The following is a 22244-nucleotide window of genomic DNA, read 5'->3' as shown; positions in this document are numbered from 1 at the left end:
TCTGATATGATCCAATTCCATTCAAAGCATGCTTGCCACGTCTCATTTTCTCAGCCATTAAAACAGGAAAAATCTGGCAGAACCGTGAGACTGGGAGCAGGAGAGGGAGGGGGGGACCTTGGAGGTGGAATCATGACCGGAAGGATCTTACAATTGCAACGGCGATTAGAGAGTTGCAGTCTTGAAGCTGGTTTCCCCAAATTCTACTCTTAGATGCCGGATCAAGAGGGCAGGGGTTGGACACCATCTCCAGTAACCATGTAGATCTGGTCCTCACATATGACCTTGCATCCTTCCGTGCAAGTGGACACAATCTCCAGTAGCGTCAAAATCTTCTCGACAATGCTCTAGAATCTTGCTGTTGGAGGGGGCAGAGGATTGGGACCATGTCTAAGGGCAGAGGTGGGAAAGCGGAGAGAGAGGAGAGGCAGAGGGAGGGGGAGGGAGTGCCGAAGAGGGAAACGGGCAACCGACGGAGGAGGAAGAGGGTGAGGTTGCAGGGGGTGGCGACTGGGGAGAGATAATAAGGTCGTGATTCCTTGGGGGTGAATGAAATCTAGCTCAGGAACAAACAGCCCTTGGTAGTCTGTACTCCTGTAGAAAACTAGATGAATAAGCCTTGATTAGATTAAATGTAGAATAGCTAAGCTGCAACTAATTATACAAGAGGATCTTACACTCTTCAATGAAGAACAGCATCCACCGAGTGTTTTGAAGCTTTCTTCTGTAAGCAACTATGGTAGCATGAAATATTCTATTGAATTCATGCATCCCAGCCGTAGTTGGAACCTCAATTGATCTCTGATTTGCAGGGAATTGAAATAAAAAAAAAAAAACCCAGAATAGAAACAAAGAAGAAAATAGAAAATAGAGAAGATGGATGGATAGAAGAAGGGGAATAGGGATGAGTCTCTCACCCACGGCCTCTCACAGGAGCTGTCTCGCACAGCCATTAATAGCTTTAACCAAGCTCATTCTTTTTTCTCAAACTTGACTTGGCTGTTTTCAGCCTTTTTTTTCTTTATTTATAAACTTAAAATTGATTACCTGCCTTCCTAGTGTGGAAAGGAATCCCGCACATATTGAACTTCATCCTAAAATATAGAACTAATGCAAGCTGTCAAATCTTCTATACTCTTCTCTACATATTGGCTGTGGGGGGCCCACCAAAATCTGAAGAATATTTCTGTTAGACAGGCTGTACGATGGCTAATCATTGCCAGAGTATGATTCTGAAAATATCTCTTCAAATAAGGTTGGTCAATATGGCCAATCACTTCCCAAAAAGAAAGCTGGTCGATCCCTATAATATAGGGATAATATTGGCTTGACATGCTGGACAATATCCTCTTCAAATCTGGAAATATATGCTCCCTGGACAGGTTCTTTCTCATTCCTTATGATATGCTCCTCAAAATTACAGATCTGGTCCATCAAACCAACCAAGAACCAGTCCACATCATCAGACCGGGCTGCCTCCCCGAATCCCACAACTAAACTGGGGGGGACTTGTTCCTGCGGCTACACATGGACCTGTGATCTACATCATAGATAGAAAATATGAGGAATGAATTGTCACTGGATTTATACTGAAATGAGTTGATGTTGATGAGAAGTTCTCCTTGAAGGACAAATGCAGGAGGAAGAGGGATCTTTATCCCCTCCAGTTCCCCAGTGCCCCTAACAAGGGTGGGGGGGGCACAATGACCATCCTACCCCTGCCTGAACACTCTGCTCGGGTGTGGTCCCCCCTCCCCCCCCTTATTTGAGGCACTGGGGAACTGGAGGAGATAATTTTCCAGAGGAAGATCAGACCATCCATAGCTTGCGGTTCTGGTTGGCTCACTTTGGATCAGTTTTGCAGGCTTGTGGTTCAGGTGCACCTCACCTAAAAAACTAGGTTGTGGGGGTGCTAGATTAGGTCTTATGTTATCTCATTTTAATTCCTTATATATGATGCAGATAAAACTCAAAAGTAGGCTTATTTCCTCTGAAATAAGCCTTGAATTGGGTTTTTTACATTTCAAGCCTTTGGTCTAATGGATATTTATTGTAATGGGTCTAAAATATGGGTAGGACTTAGGAATACAGGATTTACTTCATTAGTTAGAGTCCTCATTTAAGTCAGTTTATGTTACCTTACCCGTTCAGGTTTCCTTTTTTGAGTTTGAGTATGTTTTTGAGTCATTTATATAAGTTTTAAGGGGCTACAAAGAAGCTTTCAATTGGTCGGTTGATTTCAGGCTGGCTCAATGGATTTCTGAGCGTTGCATCTGTGGATTCAGATGTTCTTAACTTCTTATTGCTCTGGATTCAGCAAGACAATCAGATGGATTCCTGATTTCTATTTCCTGCACTTAACTCCTATCAAATGATCAGGTCAGTATATCTTTTTTTTTTCCTGTTCTGTCTTTCCTATTTTATTTTATTCCGAATTTTAGATTTTCTCCATCAATACTCCATAGATTTCAAACCTGATCATACATACAGTAACCACACCTCATGCTTACTGTTCTACAGTTTCGAATTTCGATTTGTTTCTGCTTTCTTAGAATCGTACTTCAGGTTGGATTCTCAGTTTTATCCTATTTAAAGATCAGATTTTGTTTATTGTTTCAGATTGCTATTCTGCTCCTAGTACTGATATATGACTGCTATTCTGATCCTTGGTTAATTGCTGGTCTAGACCTTCAAAACTCTGATTTTGTTGCTGTTGCTGTAACTGGAACCCTAAATGAATGACTGCTAGTGTCAACAGGATAATCCCACGACTCCAGATCTAACGGTCAGATCTCAGTCAGGTTTTGAGGAGTTATTCCTACCTATTAGAGTAACCTTGGACCAGCTTTCTGTCTAGATCAGAATCATTGTTTGAATGTTATTCATTTCCTCCTGAATTGTCGTTCTTTACAGTTCAATATTCCAGTCCTTGCTGGTTCAATTAAGAGCAGGTTGCAGGTCACGATAGTGAGAAAGAAGAAGTTACGGGAGAATAGAGAAGTGAATCTAATCGATTCCTTCTCCATAGTGCTATTGTCTTATTGATGTAATTAAACCGATATTCCAAATATGCCCTCAATTACAAACATATTCTTCCTTAAGCAACTCATAAATACAATTCTATATGTTCCCTTACACATTACTATTCCAACACTCCCCCTCAAGCGGGGAACAGATGTCCTGCATGCTCAGCTTGCCTAGAGGAGTATGAAATGGTTGAGAATTGATTCCTTTTGTCAGCACCAGCTAGTTGATCCCCGGTCTTTACAAATGGAGTACAAATACAGCCAGAGTCAATCTTCTCCTTTATGTAAGGTCATGTTGAACTGGATTATGATCTATACTTATAGCAACTTTGTTATCATAGTATAGTCTCATAGAGCTATCAACCTTAAGTCCCAACTCTTGCACTAATCGATTCAACTGCAAGAGCTCACAAATTCCATGGGCCATGGCCCTAAACTCAGCTTCAACACTTGATCTTGCCACCATTGACCGCTTCTTACTTCTCCAAGTGACTAAATTCCCAGCCACAAATGTGCAATATCCTGATGTGGATCTTCTATCAGTCACAGACCCAACCCAGTTTGCATCAATGTAGGCCTCAATCCTTAAGTGGCTATGTTTTGTGAACAACAACCCCTTCCCAGGATTGGATTTCAAATACCTAAATATACAAAAGTACAAAACACTGCTTCCATATGTCTTGTTCTAGGAGCATGCACAAACTGGCTAACCACACCAACTGCATATGCAATGTCAGGACACGTGAGAGAGGGCTAATTTAATTTCCCCACAAATCTTTGATATCTTTCTGCATCAATCAGAGGGAGGCCCTTGTCTTCTTGTAACTTGTGATTTTGCTCAATTGGAGAGTCAGCGGGTTTACCATCCAATATTCTTGTCTCCTCCAACAAATCCAACACATATTTCCAATCAGAGGGAGGCCCTTGTCTTCCTGTAACTTGGGATTTTGCTCAATTGGGGAGTCAGCGGGTTTACCACCCAATATTCTTGTCTCCTCCAACAAATCCAACACATATTTCCTTTGACAGATGTGAATTCCTTTTTTGGATCTTGTCACTTCAATTCCTAAAACATACTTTAGGGTCCCAATGTCTTTGATCTCAAATTGTTATGCCAAATAAGTTTTAAGTCTCTTCACCTCTTCTTGATTATTTCTTGTCACAACAATGTCATCTACATAGACAAATCAAAGCTGTGATTTTTCTCTCGTCATGTTTGATGAATAAGGTATGTTCAACTTTGACTTTGAGTGTACTTATTCTTCAGCATAGCTTGTCTAAATCTGTCAAACAAAGCCTTTGGTGACTGTTTCAAACCATAGAGAGCCTTCTTGAGTCTGCACACTTTACTTATAGTTGTGGAGAGCTTGAAACCAGGTGGAGTTTTCATGTACACCTCTTCTTCTAGGTCACCATGAAGAATCACATTTTTCACATCAAATTGATATAAAGGCCAGTCTTGTTTCACTGTTAGTGATAGAAGCACTTTGATTGAGTTCAGCTTTGCAACTGGAGCAAATGTTTCCTCATAGTCAGGTCCATATATTTGGCTATATCCCTTAGCCATTAGTCTAGCCTCATACCTAAGAGTGTCAATTTAGAATCGAAACCGGCCGTTTAAAACCGAACCGAATTGAACTGAACTAAATCGGTTCAGTTTTGGTTTCCAAAGCTGGAATCTTTTCTAGGTTCGGTTTGGTTTCAGTGCCATGCCTAAACCGTTAAATCAAACCGAATTACCAATTTTCAAACCAAATAAGGAACCATATAAAATTATATTCTTTTTTATTTTTTAAACAATTGTGGATGACAAATTCTTTTCCATTTTAGTGTTTGGAAAAGTTTGGTGGACTATGATCCTAACAAATAAGGGTTTTTTATTGGTGAAGATGTAAAAAAGTTGGCCCAAACATTTAAAATAGGACCTAAATCGAATATGAAACCAAATTATAACTTACTAAGAAATTGAATACAAAACTGAATAAAAACTGAAACCGAATAGAGTCGATTTGGTTTTGGTTTTGAAAATGTATTCTTATTCTCGGTTTGGTTTGGTTTTGGTTTCTACATTTGTTTCTTAAACTGAGCCAAAACCGAACCGATTGACACCCTTACTCATACCTCTCTACTGTGCCTTCAGACTGATGCTTAACTGATTGACACCCTTACTCCGGGTCTCTTGGGGACTCTCTCAACCCAAGTGTGGGACACTATCACCACTAGAGGACCTCTAACTATCAAAACCACAGGTGAAGTAAATCTTCAAGCTATCTATTACCATAACATGCCATTACATACAACAACAAGGCCTAAGCTATGCATGTATTTCCTCACCACTTCTCCTAGGATCTGCCCCTGGCTCTTTTTATTCCTTCAATCCGAATCAAATCACTCCTCCGTACTGGAGCTTCCAAAGGCTTCGTTGAACATGGCCATACCACCTCAACCATATGCACAAACAAATAAGGGCTTGAAGCCGGTCCTTGATGTAATCAAGTTGTAATTGGGAATTCACTACCTTGACCCCCTGCAATTCTTACACTAGTCACCACACCATCATACATATTTAGTTATATCCCCATATTTACTTGAAACACTTCTCTTCTCTAGTATTTGCCAGATTAACTTTCTAGGGACTCTATCATAAGCTTTTTCTAGGTCAATAAAGACCATATGGAGATCCTTCTTGCAATCTCTAAATCTTTTCATAAGTCTCCTAAGTAAGAAAATAGCTTCTGTCGTGGATCTTCCTGGCATGAAACCAAATTGGTCCTCTATAATAGTAGTTTCTTGTCTCAGGTAGGTTTCAATAACCCTCTCCCATAAATTCATAATATGATTCATTAGTTTTATATCTCAATAGTTATTGCAGCTCGAAATATCACCTTTATTTTTGTAAATCGAAATCACAATACTTCTCCTCTATTCTTCTGGCATTTTCCTTTTGCTCATAATCTTATTAATTAGCTTGGTTAACCAAGATAAACCACAAATTCCTAAGCTCTTCAACACTTCTCTTAGGACCCCATATGGGTCTGGTGCCTTGCCTACTTTCATCCTCCTTATAGCTTCTTTTATTTCAGGCACCCTAATTTTTCCAAGGATGACCTTGGATAGAGCCTATTGGAGGGCAAGGATTCATGTAGTAGACCCCATTTAGCAGAGATTCTCCTGACTTACTGGGCTGTGCCTCTTTCCTCTTACTTTCATCTTTCATTTTTCTTTTTATTTCCCATCTTCCGTTTGTCATTTTCTCATTCTCCATTTTTCTTTTTTTAGACCTCAGTTTCCCTGACCTTGTTCTGTTTAGATTCATGTAGCCAACCCCATTTGTCATTTTCTCATTCTGTTGTTGTTGTTGTCTTGATGGGTAATGGAGTCTTCCGGGACACTGTTACTCGAAATGTCCTTATTTAGTAGGTTTTTGAAATAATCGTTACATCTCTCCTTAATGTTTTCATCTCTAATTAGTACTTTACCATCTTCACTTTTAATACATCTAACATGGTTGAGATCTCTATTCTTCCTTTCCCTCATCTTAGCTACCTTATAGATAGCTTTTCCCCCTTCCTTTGTGCTCAGCTTGTTATAAAGATCTTCATATTTCTTAGCCCTTGCTTGATAAGTTATTAGGTTTCTCCATGTTCTGGTTCTGAAATTTCTGTATACCTGTAGGGATCTCTCAGATCTCAGGATCCAACTGAGATTTTGATATCTTATTCTGTCCTGTTAAGAGAGTCCTCAACCAAACTTTGTAGATTCTTTGATTTTGTGTTATTTTCTCTTGAAATCTGGGAACTCTCTTGTCTGTGGTCCTTCTTCTTGCTGGTTTCTGAAACTTATCTTTGCATGATTTCAGACCACATTATAACTCCAATCCGATTCAAGGTTTCAGATATTCTCAGACCATCCAGGAAATAATGCTGCGACCACAGCAGAAAAACCTCAGATTTGATTAAAAATAAATGTTTATCAACCTCAGAGATTTACAGATTACAATAGAGAGAATTTTCCTTTTATAGACTAGGTTGGCTTGCCAAGCTTATACTAATTCAAATTGAGCTGTGACTAGAAGATTCTCCTAATCAGGCAGGACTTTCATGTGCTGAAGAAGAAATAATTGGATTTGTTAGAACCGTTCCTATGATAAGAAAGAGGTAGGAATAAATAGGTAACATTTAGTAGAATTACCACAACTCTAGTAAATTGCATACCAATCCCAGGCCCCTTAGGGAGTGCCCAGGACACAACAGGGTTGAATTTGGAGGCTGAACAACCCCTTCACATCTTGCAGCAGCAAAGTACCTTCAGGATCTTCGTGGGTTAGTTATTGGTAGGGAAAAAATTTTCTGTACTTCAAAGTTTGGGCAGCAAAGTATAGTAATGTTGGAGTTAATTGGACAACCAATTAAGGACGCTTAAGAAGTGAAAACATTCATCAAATGTGTCAATTTTCCTTGCTTTTTCAATTTTTGGTGAGGAGGGTGTATGTTAAGCTGGGGTTAGGACACATCACTTTGTGGTTGCCCCAGCTACTGATATGCTTTTAAGTGGAAGAAACATTGGTTCTTAAGAAGATATGCTTTCGCCCTTGACTACATTTTCTAATATATTCTTGCAGGCTCCAAACTATCCAGATCCTGGACGTTGTTGGGACATTGTTGATAAGTACAAAGTAACAATTTTCTACACTGCCCCCACATTGGTGCGATCCCTCATGCGGGAGGGGAATGAGGCAAGAAATATCTTGAATATCACATCTAATATATGGGCTTAGCAGATCTTGTTTCATGGATGATTCTTCTCTTGTGTGTGTGTGTGTGTGTGTTCTGCCATATCATTTTTAAGAGTTGATGTTTATGCAGTATGTGGCCCGCTACTCTCGCAAATCATTACGAATCCTCGCGAGTGTGGGAGAGCCCATCAATCCAAGTGCATGGAGGTCATCACTTTCCTCTACTGCATGCTGTGCATCTCTTCATCTTGAATTTAAATAGATAAAACACATTTTGTTTTCGTACAGGTGGTTTTTCAATGTCGTTGGAGATTCAAGATGCCCTATATCAGACACCTGGTGGCAAACTGAGACTGGTGGCTTCATGGTAATTTCCATTTTCTCTCCTTAATGTCAATCTGGATTCTTGGAATTTCAGCTCCTGTGATCTTAGGATCAATGCTTGTGAGAATGAGTTTGAGTCCTGGCTCTGAGGCTGCTGTTGGTCTCACTTCTGATATTCTAAGTTGTTTCTTCTGTGAAGTATGTCTTTCATTCTATATTTCTACGGGTGATAAACAAATATTTACTGTAGATGAGATGATCCCCACCCAAGTGAGAAAATGATTCCTAGAAATTGAGAAAGTGAAATATTTTCTCAACAAACACACTCCTTTAGTGCAAAAGAAATCGACGAATTACTTGGAGAACCATATTTGTGCCAGACTAGAGTTACTCAGAATCACTTCAACTTTAGTTTCCAACCATGATAGGTAATTCTGAAGTTTCATGGGGCTTCAAATGTCTACTTGTTAGGCGTTCATTTGAATTCTATTGATGCTGAGTCACTTCACCTAATTCAATGTGAATTTTACCAATTTTCATCTGTTTAGTTTCTTAAGATCCAACTTAACCTTATGCTTCCTTAGGCGGATTTAACAGGCCAAGGCTTTCTTCTTCCCTTTTTTTTCCATTTGGTAAATATGGAAGCACACAAATTTTTGACAAATTCCATTAGTTAAATCTGAGAAAATTCTATCTTTTTTCCATTACTTTGAACTATGACGTAGCTAGTGATTTCGATTTCTAAGTGGAGTTATTGCAAGAAAAATCCCTGTTCTTGCAATCATGAAATGGCTCAAGTAGATTTGGATCAAAATCACTGCAAATGATTTCAATTTAGGCATTGTCGGTACTGCAATCTGTCAACAAAACAGCAAAATATTTCAGAAACTTGAAGCTATAGTTAATATCAAGGTTTTCCCTTTCTGCATTGCAGATAACTCCATTGCCGGGTGCCTGGCCACAGAAACCTGGTTCTGCTACTTTCCCTTTCTTTGGTGTCCAGGTGTGTGTTGACAAAGCTAATGTATTTACAGAATTTTCACTTCTATTACCTTCCTTCTAATGTTTTATATAAAACTGCAGCCAGTTATAGTTGATGAGAAGGGTAATGAGCTTGAAGGCCAGTGCAGTGGATACCTATGTGTAAAGAGCTCATGGCCCGGGGCCTTTCGTACTCTTTATGGTGATCATGAAAGATATGAAACTACTTATTTCAAGCCATTCCCAGGCTATTATTTCTCTGGTGATGGCTGCAGCAGGTAAACTGCTTGTTTTATAATGAAGCAGAAAATAAGTGTTTCGAGTGGGAGGAAATAACGAAACTTATGGTTGGTTAAATATGGGAAAATTTCAATAGATCAAGGAAGACTAGAATATTATTTAGACAATAGTTTTCACGGTGTCTAGGCGAACCAAGGCATTGTAGGGGGCCTAGATGCAAGTTGACACCAACAAAGCGCCTAGACACTAGGTTATGCTGTTGTAATTTGGGTTTAAAGGGTAGAATTGTCCGTAGGGGTATTTCTGTCCTGTACACACTCTAGAACATTCCTCACTTTATTATAAATAAGAACGACTGTGTCCTCTATTGACACAAGTCCTATTTTCCCAACTCAGAATGGTATCAGAGTGGGAAAGGTCAATCTAGGGAGCCCTAACCCTATTCAACGATTCTTCTTTCTCTCCTTTTCTCGATTTCTGTGCCACCTACCACCTTTCACAGCTAGCGTCATCCTCTCATTCCTATCGCCTGCTTCTAGCCACACTCAGACCTAGCGCCTTCATCTCCACCTACCTCGGTGGCCTTTCTCTAAGCCACCGAGGGTTATTTTTCCCTCTGTTTTTTTTTTTTTTGGGTTCCTTCTAATATGCGATGAAGTGAAGGACCAATCCCTTTTGTTTCACCTTTTTTCTGAGATCCAGACTTTCCTTGCTTAATCGATTTGTCACAGGTTTCCTACAATCGGTTTTTTTTTTTTCTGGTTCTCAGATCTTGTTTGGTATTGTTTTTCCCAACATTCTGATTGGGATCGAATTTTTTATCTAAACCTGTCTTTATCAATTTCTTCAAAATTGATTCTTTTCTCCAGTCCGAGATGACTGGTGGTTCGGAGGTCTCTAGTGGCTCTTCTGGAGATGACAGTGTTGGTTCTCATTATCCAACCTTTCCCCCTTGTGCTGTAACGCTTGATAGGGGAAATAATCTGAGATGGTCCAGGTCAGTTTTTCTCTCCATTGATGCTCGTGGGTACTCTTGTTATCTCACTGGTGCTAAGTCCAAACCCACTGTTGAATCTGAACAAGAAAAATGGAGCTCCGCCAACTCCCTGGTTATGTCGTTTCTCTTTAACAGCATGCAGCCAGAGATTGCTGATGGCTATATGCTCTTAGTCACTGCTGCCAAGATTTGGAAGGCGGCTTAACCTATTCCCAAGTCGGTAACGATGCTCAAGTATATGAACTAAGACAGAAGCTTCATGCAACTAAGCAGCGTGATCGACCCTTGTCTCAATATTTCTCTAAGTTGCGCTCTCTCTGGCAATCCTTGGATTACTATGATGACTTCCAGTGTTCCACAACTGCCGATATTATTGCTTTTCAGAATCGGAAAGACAAGTTCCGTGTCTATGATTTCTTGGCTGGCCTTAAGGTGGAATATGATCCTCTCTGTGCACAGATTCTTATCCAAGACCCGTTTCCCACTTTGGAGCAGTCCTATGCTTTGGTACAACTTGAAGATACTTGCCGATCTGCTATGCTTCCGTCTTCTGTACCTCCTGCGCCAGCGCGATCAGCTCTTATCTCTGGATGAACTGTACCATCTCAAGGCAGTACTACTCGATCAACTGATCGCCCTACCTCAGATCGACCTCCTATCAAATGTGAATATTGTGGCCGAGAGAAACACGCCAAAGAATTATGCTGGAAGCTTCACTGTCGTCCTACCGATGGTACTACTAAGGGTCGTGGCCGTGGTTGTGGCAAGCCCTCTGCACATCTGTCTAAAACTACGGAGGCTGACTTGCCAGCCCTTGCTGCCTCCTCTATTGCATCTTCCTCTATGCCCGTTGAGGTTACTGTGCTGCTCCGACAATTGGTAACAAAATTGGATCAACCTGCCTCTGCCAACCCTGCTACCGCATCCTCTTCTACCTTGGTACCCTCAGGTATTTCCTTTGCTGGTTGTGCATTTGTGGCTCCTCGTCCCTAGATTATTGACTCGGGCGCCTCAGATCACATGATCGATACATCTAGTTTTTTCTCCAGTTACTCTCCTCTTTCTAGTAAAGACAAGGTTCGCATTGCAGATGGGTCCCTTTCCTCCGTCTCTGATCAGGGGTCCATTGCATGTACCTCTCGTTTAACTTTGCACAATGTTTTCCATGTCCCTGATTTTGCTAACAACCTTCTTTCCATTCGTCGCCTTACTGCTGATTTAAACTGTAAGGTAACATTTTTTCCTTCTCATTGTTTGTTTCAGGATGTGGCAACGGGGGAAATGATTGGCTTTAGTAGGGCTAGTGGTGGTCTTTATTTGCTCGACAAGGCAGCGGCTTCTCCGACCCCTCAAGCTCACCAAACCGAATCTGCTTCAACTGTTCCCTCTTCCCTTATTTGGCATAGGCGTTTAGGTCACCCGCCTGAGGGGATCTTAGTTAAATCATGCCCTACTTTATTTTTTGGTTGTAATTCCAAGGATTTAAATTGTGAAGCTTGCATTTTAGCCAAGCAAACGTATATTTCATATTTTGTTTCAGATAATAGAAGTCAATCTCCTTTTATGTTAATACATTCATATGTATGGGGTCCGGCCCGCTATAATTCTGTCTCTGGAGTCTGGATTTAAGTGGTTTGTATCTTTTATTGACTGCCACGCTCGGGTTACCTGGCTCTACCTCATGTGTCACAAAAGTGAGGTGTTTAACTGCTTTCAGTCCTTCCACAACATGGTACGTACTCAGTTGAAGGCCACCATTCAGATTCTCCGTAGTGGCAACGGGAAGGAATACTTTGATGGTGATTTTTGAACATATCTTGATGACCATGGCATCCTACATCAAACCAGTTGTGTCGCTACACCTGCTCAAAATGGTGTGGTTGAACGCAAGAACCGTCACTTGAGGTGGCTCGCTCTTTACTTTTTGAGATGCATGTGCCTTTACAGTTCTGGGGAGAAGATGTTCTCACTGCCGCCTACTTAATCAATCGGATGCCAACCCATGTGCTGGATTTTATATCACCTCTTCAGGCCCTTCAAGGTTTGAAGACCTTCATTGTTCCCCCAAAGATCTTCGGTTGTGTGTGCTATGCTCGGAACCATCAACATCCTAGAAAATTGGAACCAAGGGGACTGAACTGTATACTTGTGGGGTACTCTCCCACTCAGAAGGGCTACCGATGTTACCATCCTCTAATGCAGCGCATGTATGTCACAATGGGTGTGGTCTTCAATGAGTCCACACCATATTTTTCTTCGGCATCTCCTCAAGGGGGAGTCTCTCGGGTCTCTGGTGGTGATCTGCAGTATGATGAGTTTTTTGCTCCTATGACTGTTCCATTCAATCCTCCAATCCAGGGGGAGGATTCAGGCCGTAGACCTTTAGCCCATGTGCCTCTTTCTCCGTATCACATAGTCTACCATCGTTGGCCTCGACAGCAGCAAATAGAGCCTACCACAGCTGCACCAACTCTACCTAGCCAATTGCCAACCCCTACGGCAGATCCGGCTCCTCTTGATACTAGTAATCTCTTTCCTGAGTCCATTGTATCGGAATCTCCTCCTCATCCTTCGCTTGATCTTCCTATTGCTCTCCGTAAGGGGACTAGAGCCTATACACAACACCCTATCTTTAAGGTGGTGTCGTATAGGTGTCTTTCCCCATCATTTCGTGCCTTTATGTCCTCTTTGTCTTTTGTTTCCATTCCTTAGAATTGGCAAGCGGCTCTTAAAGATCCAAAGTGGACAGCAGCAATGGTAGAAGAAATGTAGGCTCTGGAGAAAAACCGTACTTGGGACTTGGTGAGTCTTCCTCTACAAATTGGTTTTTACAATCCAGCAAAATGTTGATGGTACAATAGACCGCTACAAGGCAAGGCTAGTGGCTCGAGGATTTACACAGACATATGGCCTCGACTATCAGGAGACATTTGCACCTGTTGCAAAAATGAACATTATTCGGGTAATCATGTGTTGTTAATCTTGGATGGGCTTTACAACAACTTGATGTGAAGAATGCCTTCCTACATAGGGAACTCAAGGAAGAAGTGTACTTGGACGTCCCTCCTGGTTTCTCTAGTCTGACAATTGTTGGAAAAGTATGTAAGCTCAAGTGTGCTTTGTATGGTTTGAAGCAGTTTCCCCGAGCCTGGTTCGGTAGGTTTCATGGTGTGATGGTCTCTTTCGGTTACTCACGGTCTAATGCCGATCACACCTTGTTTATCAAGCATACTAGGTCCAAGATTGCCATCCTGATTGTAGATGTTGATGACATACTGGTGATTGGTGATGATGCCGTGGAGATAGCACACCTCAAATCTTACCTTGGCCAAGAATTTGAGATCAAGGACTTAAGGTAGTTACGATATTTTCTTGGTATTGAGGTGACTCACTCAACCAAGGGTGTACTTCTATCTCAGCGGAAGTATGTCGTGGATGTTGACTGAAACCGGTATGTTAGGGTGTAAACTAGCAGACATACTTGTGGAGGCTAATGTCCGTCTATCTAGTCAGACAGGAGAACCTGTTGATAAGGGCCAGTATCAACGCCTGATTGGGAAACTGATCTACATATCCCACACACGACTTGACATCGTTTTTGCAGTTAGTATGGTCAGCCAGTTTATGCATGATCCATACACCTCACACTGGGAGGCTGTAGTTCGAATTCTGAGATACTTAAAGGTAGCACCTGGTAAAGGGATCTTTTTTTCACCTCACGATAACCTTCGGGTTGAGGCTTTTACCGACTCAGATTGGGCCAGCTCTCCTGATGATAGATGGTCCACCTCTGGCTATTGTACCTTGGTCGGAGGTAATTTGGTCACTCACTTGGCGAATCAAGAAGCAATCAGTTGTAGCCAGATCAAGTGCTGAAGCTGAATTTTGTGCCATGTCTCACGGCATCTGCGAGTTGATGTGGCTTAAAGGTCTTTTGCAAGACTTGGCTGTTCCAGTGCCATTATCTATGATGCTCTATTGTGACAATAAGTCGGCCATTAGTATTGCACACAATCCCGTCCAACACGACCGCACGAAGCTTGTCGAGATCTATAGGCATTTTATCAAGGAGAAACTCGAACAAGGATTGATTTGCACACCTTTTGTCAAATCTGAAGATCAGGTGGCTGATGTATTTACAAAAGGGCTACCTAGTAAACTGTTTAATCCTATTGTTTGCAAGTTGGGCATGCATGATATTTATGCACCAACTTGAGGGGGAGTTTTGTAATTTTGGTTTAAAGGGTAGAATTGTCTTTAGAGGTATATCTGTCCTGTACACATTCTAGAACATTCCTCACTTTATTATAAATAAGAATGACTGTGTCCTCTATTGACAGAAGTCCTATTTTCCCAACTCAGCGTATGCCTCGAGAACTATGATGTAGACACACTTCTTGGAAGATCTAGGGGTAGACTCTCACCCAAAAGTCTGCTGTTCTACCCTCCAGAGATATTAGATGTGAAAGGCGAGAATTAAAACCAATAGAAAGTGGAGTATGTCACAATCTCATTGATGAGAGTCACAGAGACAAAACTGCATCCTAATCTATGTTATTGGCCTTAATTATGACTCACTAAAATCTTGCTCACTCCTAGAAATCTTTAAAAACCTGGCCCAGAGGCTGACCTGAAAGGGTCCCTGGTCAGTTGACCCGTTTTGACGGGTTGACTGGATGCTGGCAGCTAAGATAACATGCTATTTGTCAGCTTCTGTTTATGTTATTTATGCCATGCCATTTCATAGTTATTCTTTGTGCTAAGAAATTAATTTACTATAAACTAAATATTTGTAGTAGCTTACCAATTATCTCTCTTATTAAATTTAATTTTAGTTTCACAACTGTTAATGGTTACAGCTTACTGACAGATTTATGTATTCAATAAAAATTACAGTAAAGCTTTCAAAGTTTTGACATTGCTACTATCCATTCATCAGAGTAAATTTTGGAAACTTCGTCATTGAACTGTTAATTGGTGGCTAATTCTTCTGCACACCAATCAAGGGGCCAATTAATCAGCCCGACTAATTGAGCAAGAATATTTATTCTTTTCTATTCCTCAACATTTCCAAATCAGCCAAGTATATAATGTGCTAACCTGGACTTCATGGTTTCTCTCTGGATTACAATTTGCCTGTAAAACCGGGTGGTTCATTGTGTTCAGAAATTGATTCACAATCATATTGGGTTGGCAATCTGACTGTCCAGTCCAGATTTCAAAAAGCTAGATTAAAAGCAGGAGCCTGGACCATTTATTGGGCAGGTTGACAATGCTTACTTGAACCTTGTTTATTGACTTGGGTTGCCAGGTTTGTTAGGAATTGCTGGCCCTCCCATCACTGACTTAAATCATATACTTATTTCTCAATCTCTTAGTTTCTATAACTATGCTATAAACCTGTCAATGCGTATTGGACTGTGGTGTTTTGACATGACACAGAGTCTCCCTTTTCTTGATATTTGGAGAATCTTTATTGAATGCACCTGAAGTACTTTAGTTCTTGCTTGGCCATCTGATTTTCCTTGTGCACTTTGATTTCTTGATCCAAATGCTGATTTTTTTTTCATATTAAATTTGAATGACCTTTGCAAGTTGGGCTGTTTTTAATGTTTTAGGGACAAGGATGGCTACTATTGGCTCACTGGAAGAGTTGATGATGTTATTAATGTCAGGTGCCTTTTGGACTTCGTCAGCTCTTTTTAGATTTTCTCTGATTTTCAGATGGCTGCATTTGAGGGCATAATCTAGTTTATGGATAGATATCGGCTGTAGGTTTCATTTATTGTATTTATTGGTTGTACTTGTTTGTTTCTTTTTCTTTCTTCTTTTCAAGGGTTTGTTTTTATCTTTTTTGATGTTTTCACAGTGGACACCGAATTGGCACAGCAGAAGTGGAATCTGCTCTCGTCTCACACCCCCAATGTGCTGAAGCAGCTGTGGTTGGGTTTGAGCATGAGGTATGTCTTTCTTTATATACATTTGTGTAGGAATAGTATTTGACGTTGAATAGAGCTGATTGGAGGGCAAGGATCCATGTAGCCGACCCTATCCGTGGATCCTAATATTTTTCAATAGGATTCATGTAGCCTACCCAATTTAGTTGGGATAAGGCTGAGTTGTTGTTGTTGTTGTGTAGGAATAATATATCATGGCCAATGGGAGGATGAAATTTCTTTCTTACCTTGCTTGAATTGATGAAAAGTGTATTTTGGAAACCAAGCAACCTGTCTGACCAATTTGGTCAACAAAGGCTAGACCAAATGACCAATAGTTTAAGGGAACTGTAAAAGTTGCATGGATTCCTGTTTCTTGTCTACTATATGTTATTTTTAGGCTCAAAAAGAATGAAATTTCAAGAGGGGATGGGAAGACCACATGTCAAAGAATTTGAATGGCTTTGGGCCAAAGGAGGTATAGGGTTGAATGAGAAGGTGACAAGGGCTGTCATCAGACATACCAGGAAGGAGGAAGGAGGCATGAGAGTTCGGGAAAAGGGAAAGCCAAGCATGATTAGTGAGAAAACAATCAATTTTACAAGCAATCCTATCTGGTCCAATTCTCTTATTCTGCCAGGTAAAGGGAGAACCCGACCATCTAAGATCATTGATCCCAAGCATAGTTCGATAACTTGCGAGATCTCCCCGAGATCTCGCCGAGGTTCTCAGTTTTTGAAAAAACAGAGACGATACTGCCTGCGAGTCTCAAAAGTGCAATATCTCGCCGAGATCTCGGATCTCGGTTCGGGTCTCGGTTTCGACCCATTTTTTAACCCACCTAGCACTTAAATACCTCATATTATCAAGGGTCTCGGGAACAACACAACTCAGCCTTATCCCAACTAAATTGGGTCGGCTACATGGATCATTTTTCTTCAATTAACGCTATTTGAAGCCATTGTTGTTACTAGTCCTAAGCTATTTATGTCTTTCCTTGCCACTTCTCCTAGTGTCATTTTAGGCCTACCCTTGGCTCTTTTAGCTCCTTCAATCAGAATCAAATCATCCCTTTGTACTCGAGCACTCAAAGGCCTCCATTGCACATGTTTATGCTACCTCAAACAATATCTCACAACGTATTATGTATCAGTTACTCCTAAATTAGCTCTAATTTGTTCATTCCTTATTTTATCTTTCTAGTTTTATTGCTCATCAATCTTAACATCCTCATTTCAGCTACACTATGTTTGTTAGTATGTTGTTTTTTCACTGCCCAACATTCAACTCCATGCATCATTGCTGGCTGTATAATTGTCCTATAAAAATTTCTGGAGTTTTAAAAGAATATGTTGATCACACAACAGTCCGGGTGCACCCCTCCACTTCATCCACCCTATTCTATTCCTTGTGCAACATCATCATCTATTTTCCTTCTTTATTTATGATTCAACCTCGTGCAATCATGGTTGTGGGTTCGAAACATGGAAACAGTCTCTCCACGAAGTGGGGGTAAGGCTGCTTGCATTTGCCCCTCCCAGACCCTGCAGTAACGGGAGTGTTGTGCACTAGGATTCTCTGTGTGTTTTTTTTCCCGAACCTAGGTACATAAAATTTTCACTTTTGCGGTGTCTTCCTATCATCAATTTTCACCACCCAACTATCAATCCTATTATTATTAAACATGTACACATCATATACTTTGTTTTTTTTCTACTTATCTTAAAACCTTTTGATTCCAAGGCTGATCTCCATAATTCCAACTTTTCATTTATCTATGCTTTAGTTTCTCCACCAAAACAATATCATCATCAAAAATCATACACCAATGGATCTGATCTTATATGCCTCTAATTAGTTCATTTATGATTTTGTGCAAAAAAATGCGAGCTTAGAGCTAATCTTTGATATAATCCAATTGTAATTGGGAATTCACTACCTTGTCACCCCACAATTCTTAGTTCTTACACTAGTCACTACACCATTATACATATCTTTAACTGTGTCCACATATTTATTGAAAATACTTTTCTTCTCTAACAAATTCGTTATCTAAAATAAATAATTTTTGTGGTTGATCTTCCTGGCATAAACCAAATTGGTTATCCAAAATATTTATCTTAGGCGGGTTTCAATTATTTTCTCTAATAATTTCATAGTATGACTCATAAGTTTTATTCCTCTATAGTTATTACAACTTTGATTGTCATCGTTATTTTTATAAATGGAACCACAATGCTTCTCCTTCAATTTAGTTAGCGAAGTTATTCCATAAATTTCTAAGCTCTTCCACATCTCTACGGGGATACCATCTGTACCTACTGTATCTATTTTCATCTTCTTTAAAGCTTCTTTTACTTCAGACACCCCCTAATTTTTTGTATAAAATCTGATATTTGTGTTTTCTTGATGGTTATTACAACTTTTAAAAACAATATTACGCATTGTTTTCATTTAGTAAGTGGTAGAAGTAGTTTTTTCATCTCTCTTTAATCTCCTCGTCATATATAAGTACATCATCATTTTAAGGTTTTTATTGTAATGTACACATCTAATATGGTTGAAATATCTACTCTTCCTTTCCCTACTACATTTCTTAGCTTCATTTCTACCACATCTATTCCTTTTTAAATCCTCATAATCCTTGGTCCTTTGCCAAGTTTTAAAACTAGATTTCTTATCTTGAATAGCTGCTTGAACTTCATCATCTCACCACCAAGTTTCACTCAATGAATGTCGCTTTCCTTTAGATTTGTCTAAAGTATAGTTCGAAAACTCGAGTTTCGGTCTCATTTTGGACTCACCGAAATTCACTGAAATGGTCAAAATTTTGCCTAAAACAATGCATTTTTTGTCTACAATGTAGACAAGACCGAAATGACTGAAATCTCGCCAAAACAAAGCATTTTTGTCTACAATCTGGACATGACCGAAATTTCAGCAGAAATGACTGAAATTTCGCCGAAACAGTGCCAATTCCTTAATTCGCTTGAGATTTCGTTTCAGTTTCGTCGAAATCACTGAAACTTCCTTTATATAAGTAGCCATTTCATTCCACATCAAATTAGTTTCTTAATCGAAGTCCTTCCATCATGTGTTAATAATTTACCAGTAAATGTCTTCAAGTTTTCTCCTTTTAATTTCCACCATCTTATCCTAGGGAAAATAATCTCTCATTTCTTACACTTCAACATTTTAAAACACATAGCTATGACCATTAATCTATGTTGTGTGGTTAAGCTCTCCCCTGGTATCACCTTAGAATCTTTACGTAAAACCTATCAACCCTTCTCGTTAGAAAGAAGTTTTTGGCTACTAGTTTCCCCACTTTTGAATATTATTAAACGTCCTTTTCTCTTTTCAAAGCATATGTTTACTATTGATAAATCATGAGCTATAACAAATTTAAAACTGAAGTCCCCTCCTCATTCTATCTCCAAAACTATATCCCCATGAATTCTTTCATAACCTCTACTATTTCTTCTAACATTTCCATTTGGATCTCCCCTTATAATAATATTTGCTCTTTGACTAATTCCTTGATTTAATCTTTCTATTTGTTCCCAAAATTGTTCCTTAGTATTTTTATCTAATCCGATTTGGAGTGCATAAGCACTAATTATATTGATCAGTTCTTTTCCTAACACAAGCTTGATGGATATTATCCTCACCAATTCTGTTAACATCTAAAACATCATCTTTTAAATCTTTATCTACTACTATTCCCACTCCACTTCTATAATTTTTGTCTCCAGTATACCAAAGTGTATAATAATCTGAGTCCTTAGCTTTTTTACCCTTCCATCCAATTTCTTGTATACAAGCTATGTTAACTCTTCTTCTTCTCACTAGATCTATACATTCTAGACTCTTTCCCATTAAAGTTCCTATATTCCAAGATGCTAATGTAATCTTATACTTTTGGACTAGCTTCTTTACTCATACTCATCTATGGTGCGAGAACCCTTTCCCACTTCTCACCACAACCGGGCACTGAAACAGCATGTCGCTTACAGGGACTTCCTAGCTAACCCTTGCTCACTATCCACTACACTTGGGTCATAGTACAATGTGTTGCTTCTTGGGGATACTCGAACCTAAAGTCGAAAATATAAAATTCTAGGATCCATGCAAAACAATTTGGTTATAGTTTTTACGATGCTGGCTGCCGACTTTATTCAAATACCTTCCTCCTTTATCCGGACTTGAGACCGGCTGCATAAAACACTGGCAGAGTTTATCAAGGGTAATGTAAACACATGTTGTGTGTGTGTGATTCACTATGTTAATAGGTTGAAGTTTCCTCCTCTAAAGGGGTATTTTGGTAAGATGAGTTCGGGGAAGATTCTTATGGAAAAGTGAATTGTGAATGAGATGCATGAGCCAATAAAAAAACCACCAAGATGGTTTACCAGTTGGTTACGTACCCATATTTGTAGCGTAAACTAATCAAATTTGATTGGTCAGAAATGGCACACACACATGACATTGAAGGAAAGATTTGTTGGTCGAGGGTTTTTTCTTAGAGTTTTATGTTTGCTGGCGGAATCTTTGTCTGTTAATATTTTAAAAAAGGTTGCACAAGTCTTCTCCCATGTGTGTCGGCATTCATGTTTAGAAAGCTTGTTTTCTTGACTTTGTCCATGACAGACACATCCAGACTGTATCTCTTCTAACTCTTTTTTAACTGTCTACACTTTGTTTGCTCCTAGGTCAAAGGGCAGGGCATCTATGCATTTGTTACCTTGGTTGAGGGTGTTCCTTACAGTGAGGAACTCAGGAAAAGCCTTGTAGCTGCAGTCCGAAACCAGGTTTGGATCTTTGCTCATTAACATGAAAATATACTTTTTGAATAAATAATCTACATAGAGCAGAATGATTTGTTTGATTCATTTTGAGTCATATTACTTAGCTGATGCTTGCTCCCTGACTAGAAAAGAAAAAAGCTAGAGGAAGGTTACTACACCAAAGCATATAAAGTTTATTAAAGCTCAATGCTCCTCTCTTAACGTCCTCATTTCAGATTTTAAAGCTGCATTTTAATAAAAGAAGAAAAAAGAATATAATTAAGTGGAAATGTTTTTCCATTAGTTTTTTTCCCCCCTCTTTTTTGGTTTGGGGGGGTGGGGGGGGTGGGGGGAGGGGTTGGAACTGGAAAAGAAACCAGAGAGAGCTTGGTTCAAAATTTTGTCCCTTCCTACTTTAATGTTTCTAGTTGAAAGGGTAGGATTTCGGTAGAAAAGAAAAGGAGAAGAAAAAGTGGGAAGGTGGGATTAATTGTACCTTATCTCAATAATTTATATTACTAGTTTTATATGATATTTCTTTAGGTGAATAAATAATTCATTAACGATAGGAGAAAAAGAAGGATACAATATACAAGGCCATGCCTTTACAAAGTGGGGGGGGGGCAGTGGCCTGAAGAATAGAAGAGGAGAGACCCCAAGAGGCAACTGTGGCAGCACAAGAAGAGGGAGTAGCATCAATTTTAGCTTTGACTTCAAATAGAACGGGTCCTGGATCTGCTGAATAAACCTGGACTTGGTAGTCCATCTGCGAAGGTTATGCTCATACCAGGTGTGATTGATAGCAGCACCAAATGCCAGCTTACCTACCGCATCGCAACATGACTTCCCATCGAAGGACATATCCATCCAAATCCAATCTTTGGCCAAAGGCAGGATTCTTCTTCTACCGGGCCAGCACTTGGAGAGGAGGCCTTTCCATACCGAGGAAGAGAAAGGGAAATCAAAGAAAAGATGATCCACATCCTCAGTAGCGTTCCAATAGAGCCAGCAGCTTGGGGGGGGGGGGGGACAGAGATCCAATGAGAAAAGATTGCGTAGGGAGGCAGTGGGTGAAAGCTCTCCAAACTTTAAAGCTGTGACGGGGGATGTGCCTGTTGAACCAAAGAATCCTGTTCCGAGCAATGGGGGATCCTTGGGTCCTTGTAAAATCCAAGGAAGACTTGGCAGTAAGCAAGCCTAAAGAAGAAGCTGTCCATG

The 22244-nt window shown here is 40.0% G+C and overlaps 1 protein-coding gene across 1 annotated transcript in view; it reads left to right on the top strand.

Annotated features, from left to right (window-relative positions):
• Positions 1–22244, top strand: part of LOC122654802 (acetyl-coenzyme A synthetase, chloroplastic/glyoxysomal) — a 34270-nt gene that overhangs the window by 4984 nt on the left and 7042 nt on the right. Inside the window, exons 10-17 of the mRNA XM_043849060.1 lie at positions 7648–7761; positions 7892–7968; positions 8050–8128; positions 9020–9088; positions 9169–9344; positions 15922–15978; positions 16173–16263; positions 20952–21050. Coding sequence (XP_043704995.1) covers positions 7648–7761; positions 7892–7968; positions 8050–8128; positions 9020–9088; positions 9169–9344; positions 15922–15978; positions 16173–16263; positions 20952–21050 — 762 coding nt within the window. The remainder of the gene's footprint in view (positions 1–7647; positions 7762–7891; positions 7969–8049; positions 8129–9019; positions 9089–9168; positions 9345–15921; positions 15979–16172; positions 16264–20951; positions 21051–22244) is intronic.

Source organism: Telopea speciosissima, chromosome 3 (genome assembly GCF_018873765.1).
Source record: "Telopea speciosissima isolate NSW1024214 ecotype Mountain lineage chromosome 3, Tspe_v1, whole genome shotgun sequence".
Classification (NCBI taxonomy): domain Eukaryota; kingdom Viridiplantae; phylum Streptophyta; class Magnoliopsida; order Proteales; family Proteaceae; genus Telopea; species Telopea speciosissima.
The sequence above is the reverse complement of the archived record's forward strand: the minus strand, read 5'-3'. Positions and strand labels throughout refer to the sequence as shown.